At 40.0% G+C, this 4,705-nt stretch overlaps 1 protein-coding gene across 1 annotated transcript; it reads left to right on the forward strand.

Annotated features, from left to right (window-relative positions):
* Positions 1-3,338: 3,338 nt before the first annotated feature.
* LOC139787392 (uncharacterized) lies at positions 3,339-4,016 on the forward strand. The gene has a single exon (XM_071726469.1). The coding sequence runs from the start codon at positions 3,339-3,341 to the stop codon at positions 4,014-4,016; it is 678 nt and encodes a 225-aa protein (XP_071582570.1).
* The last annotated feature ends 689 nt before the right edge of the window (positions 4,017-4,705 follow it).

Below are 4,705 nucleotides of genomic sequence, written 5' to 3' on the forward strand. Positions count from 1 at the left end.
ATTCAAATTTTTGTCAGGTCAAATTCTAGATGAGTGACGATGAGCTAAAGAAAAGTGTTGATCGAGCCCTCAAGAATAAAAGTAAAGACTTTTACCGCACGAGTATACTGCGTCTTATTCACAGATGGTAAAAGTGTATAGAAAGAGATGGTTATTATGTGGAAAATAATAAATGTACACCATAAAGATGTAAGATTAAACTCATGTAAACACCAAAGTTCGAGGAATAAAATTTTCTGAGAAAAAATTAGGAGGCATTACTTTCGTACCAACCCTCGTATATATAGATATTTATGAAAAGTTAATTTTGTAATACAAATTTGTTTGTAATATTCTGTAACAACTGTTGACATTATTATATCTTCAATTATATTAGAAAAAATTTATTTAAAAAAATGACTTAAAAATCACGATATATATTATAACGTTTTGTACGTTGTTATTAAGACATGACAAAAAGACGTTTTAAATTAGGTATTATTTGGTCATCTTGACATCATTGGACCAGTAATCATGGCACCTGCAGTTTCTTACGTCATTTTGATATAGGTATGCTACCTAGATTGTTTTTAATTTTTGCTACAACCAAGTATCATAATGCATTTTAATCTGTATTTTATCTACATAATATAGAAAAACCAGTCTGGTTTTTCAACATTTTTAAATTATATTTATAGAAAATTGATTCTTACTGATTGATACTGTATTATGTACGTTGTACCAATCTCCTACAGTTGTACTTAAGTTGCTATAAACCGGATTTAACTAACGTTTATTTAAATATAACATATACAACAGTGTAAACATAACTAAAGTATCACCAATTATAAAACATTATTCTATGCAACGTCTGCGACGTAACACGTTACGTGTAAAATTGTAATAAGAAATAAAATATGATTTATTTACGAAATATTAATCATAAACCGCATAAAATCCAACAGACAGCTGATTAAAATCTGATTATTTTAGTTGTACGTAATGACGTGCGAAAGACGTATCATAAATTCTGCGGCTTTGCGACCAAAGTAGCACGTCTATCACGTATAGTGTTGTCAGGGATTATAGTTTGTAAAAGTGAAATAGAGAAGAAATGTCAAATATTTTATACTTAGAAATCAAAGATCGCAATAATTAAGTTACACTTTTCTTAACAAAAGACGATTTTGCTTGTCAGTTGCCCATACAGCACAAAAAGTTGAAACAACGTTGCTGAGACGTTGCAATGTTGACCGTTGAAGTACAAATATGTTTTTAACGTTGAATCTAAGTTGCTTCTTCTATATTGATTCTTACTGTTGATACAACATTAAAACAACTTTGAATAAATTATTAGTCTTTCCGCGCTAATTCGCAACGACACCGCTAGACGGCGCATGACGATAAGATCAACTCGTAAGTAAATTTCAATTGGGGAGAATATAAGCAGGTCCCCGGCGGAGCAAAATTGAAACATCCGCGGGTCTTCGGACCCGGCACTTCGTTTAGATCTAAAGGAATAATCCAATCTGAGCTCAGAAAACTTCCAACAATTGTAAAAAAAACACGTTCTGTTAATCAATATTTAACAACTTAATTGTTGTTGCATTGTTTTTAATATTTGCTAGTTAGTATATCATTACAAGATTTTTGAACACTATAAAGATGTGTGTTATATACAAGTATAAGCAAGAAAGAAGCGTCGGAAGATCGCCTAAGATCACTAGCCCATTCGATCAAGCAATGTTTTATGAATGTTGAAATGTTGAAACAATGTCTACAAGACATTGCAATTCAGCGGACATTAGACGGTTGTGCAATGTCTTTTCAACGTTGAATCTATATTTTGCAACGTTAATGCAATATTGCATATGTTACAATGCAATATTTTTGAGATGTTGATTCAACATTTGTGTGCTGTATGGGTTGCAAGCTGCCGATGTTTGTAGGTTATGATAAGTTCGGAACACTTCTCGGCTTAGTTAAGTGGCTGCCAATATCCAGAAACAAAAATAAGCCGAGCTAACGTTCGGAATTCACCCTATACACGCGTATCGACAGTTTTTTGGTAAATGTCGTTATCACTCGTTGCACAAGTATATTTATATCATAAAAGCCGTGTAACGACACTTACCAATAAACCGACAACCGTCGATACGTATGTACAGAATATAGCCCCGGCTCTTACAGTTCTCGATGTAAGCGCTTACGTCACGTAAACAAAGAAAATTGGACTGCCATCTTGTCGACATTGTATTAGCGATCGTCTCAAATTTCTTAATAACAGAACTGTTCTTCTGTTCAATAAGGTGAGAAAAACTTGCATATTGTTAAGAATCGAACATAGCAATCTCGATGTAAGCATCGGGCCGTGAGGCTGACTGCTACGTGCCTGCCGTCAGTCTCGTGGCACGTATTCGATCCGCACGGGGTTGCCGATCACGCCGCCCTGCGTGGTCGATCACACGTTGATGTCGCCCCACGCACATGTGCGAGCATGTCGGACTTGTCGAGAATCGGAGCACGACGCAATTCTGGACACGCGCAGTGTCGTTGTTCGCGATAATTGCGCCCATCGCGCAACGCCGTCAATCATCGGATCAATTAGAGAGCGCCGCGTTTCGGATCTCTCCCCCGTTTCCGTCTCTCAAGAACTCGCCGAGCGGAAAAGAAGGGCCTCATGGCAGACTCGTTTCGCACGTCTCCGAATCAAGTGATTTCGACAAAATGGCAAACATTCTGTGTGCGTGGTTTCTCCACCAATTTGTGCGTGCCATCGCCGCCCAATCATTTTGTTAAAAGTGCGTGATCGTCAAGGAACCCGAGACGTTCCTTACATCGCGATAGTGACTACTCGTGCGAACTACCTCCGCTCAACCGGGAGAAGCACGACTCCAGACTCTGAGTCGCCATGGGCGCTCAACAGCAATCTTCGAGTGTGACCTTCCTGCAAGATTTCCAAGCGACTCAAATTCCGACAGTGTCTGAGAAACGGTCTTTTAGAAGAGCAGATTTTAGCTTTGACCAAACAGGTCGAGTCCCTCACGACGCGTCTCTCTAGAGATAAATCAAAGAAGAAATTCGATTCAAAAAGAGATCGAAGCCGAAGCCGAAGTAGAAGTCAGTCAAAATCGAAAGATTACAACGAAAAAAAACTGCTTCTACCATAATCGTTTTGGTGACAAGGCAAAGAAGTGCACGCAACCGTGCGCTTTCAAGACGGAAAAAGACTAGGGCAGTCACTGATGGCGGCCAGTGAATCAGCCCCAAAGCCCCGCCGCCTCTTCGTAACTTGCCAGGTAACAAAAAGACGTTTTCTCATAGATACCAGGTCTGATGTGAGCGCATTTCCAAGGACAATGGTAGCAGGATTTGTCAAACCTTCAAAGTATGAATTATTCGCAGCAAACGGTTCGACAATTTCGACATACAAATGGGTCACTCTTCAGCCAGAGTTCGGATTGCGACGTGCATTTCCTTGGAGGTTCGTAATTGCGAACGTCTCTCAACCAATTATAGGAGCAGACTTCCTAGCTCACTATCATCTACTGCCGGACTTGCAGAAGAGAATCCTGCTGGATGGCAAAACACAAATCCATGCTAAAGGATCAGCTGGCTCAGAAACGATAGAATCGTTGAAAGTCCTTGCCATAGAGAATAAATACCATAAAATCCTGGCGGAATTCCCAGGTCTCATTAGAGCAACTCCTGGAACTCGTGTTGCGAAACATTCAACAGAGCACTACATTAAGACGACCCCAGGACCTCCAGTTACCTGTCGACCACGAAGACTGGCTCCCGATAAACTAAAGGCAGCAAAAGCTGAGTTTAATCTTCTGCTTCAGGAAGGAATTATTCGTGTTTCAAAAAGCAGCTGGTCTTCGTCTCTACATATGGTTCCTAAGAAGGGGGGCGCTTGGAGAACTTGTGGAGACTACAGAGGAGTAAATAATAGGACAGAGCCAGATAAATTCCCGATTCCACACATTGAAGATTTTTCGCAAAATCTTCATGGTAAGAAATCTTCTCGAAGCTAGACTTGGTGCGAGCTTATAATCAGATTCCTGTTCATCCTAACGATATTCCGAAGACAGCTATTGTAACACCCTTTGGGCTTTTTGAATATTTATTCATGCCCTTCGGCCTTCGAAATGCAGCTCAAACTTTTCAACGCTTTATGTATGAGATACTGAAAGATCTCGATTTCTGCTACGTCTACATTGACGACATTTTGATAGCATCCAAAGATGAAAAGGAGCATGAAGAGCATTTACGCAAGCTATTCAAAAGACTGGAAGAGTACGGCATTCTTTTGAGCCCGGCCAAATGCGTTTTTGGAGTAGACAAAATACTTTTTCTCGGATACGAAGTGTCAGAAAAAGGGACTCAGCCTCCACCGGAAAGAATTGAAGCAATCAAGAATTTTCCGAGGCCTGAAAATGTCCAACAGCTTCGACAGTTCCTTGGGACTCTGAACTTTTACAGAAGGTTTATTCTGGAAGCCGCCAAAGATCAGGCTTTATTGAACAGTCTGCTTGGTGGACCGAAAACTAAAAAGAAAGCACCAATTACCTGGAACTCAGAGCTTGAAGAAGCTTTTATCAGATGCAAGGAAAGTCTTTCCCGAGCAACTTTGCTGGCACATCCGAAACCGGAAGCAGAGTTAGCACTCACGACAGATGCATCTGATATTGCTATCGGTGCAGTAATCCAGCAACGAAATGGA

The sequence above is a fragment of the Temnothorax nylanderi genome, unplaced genomic scaffold (assembly GCF_030848795.1).
Source record: "Temnothorax nylanderi isolate EJ_2023f unplaced genomic scaffold, tnyl_v1.0 TNYL_tig1492_pilon, whole genome shotgun sequence".
Classification (NCBI taxonomy): Eukaryota; Metazoa; Arthropoda; class Insecta; order Hymenoptera; family Formicidae; genus Temnothorax; species Temnothorax nylanderi.

What these genes read in the sequence shown, in the direction of transcription:
- LOC139787392 (XM_071726469.1), top strand. Translation starts at nt 3,339, where the DNA reads ATGGTAGCAGGATTTGTCAAACCTTCAAAGTATGAATTATTCGCAGCA.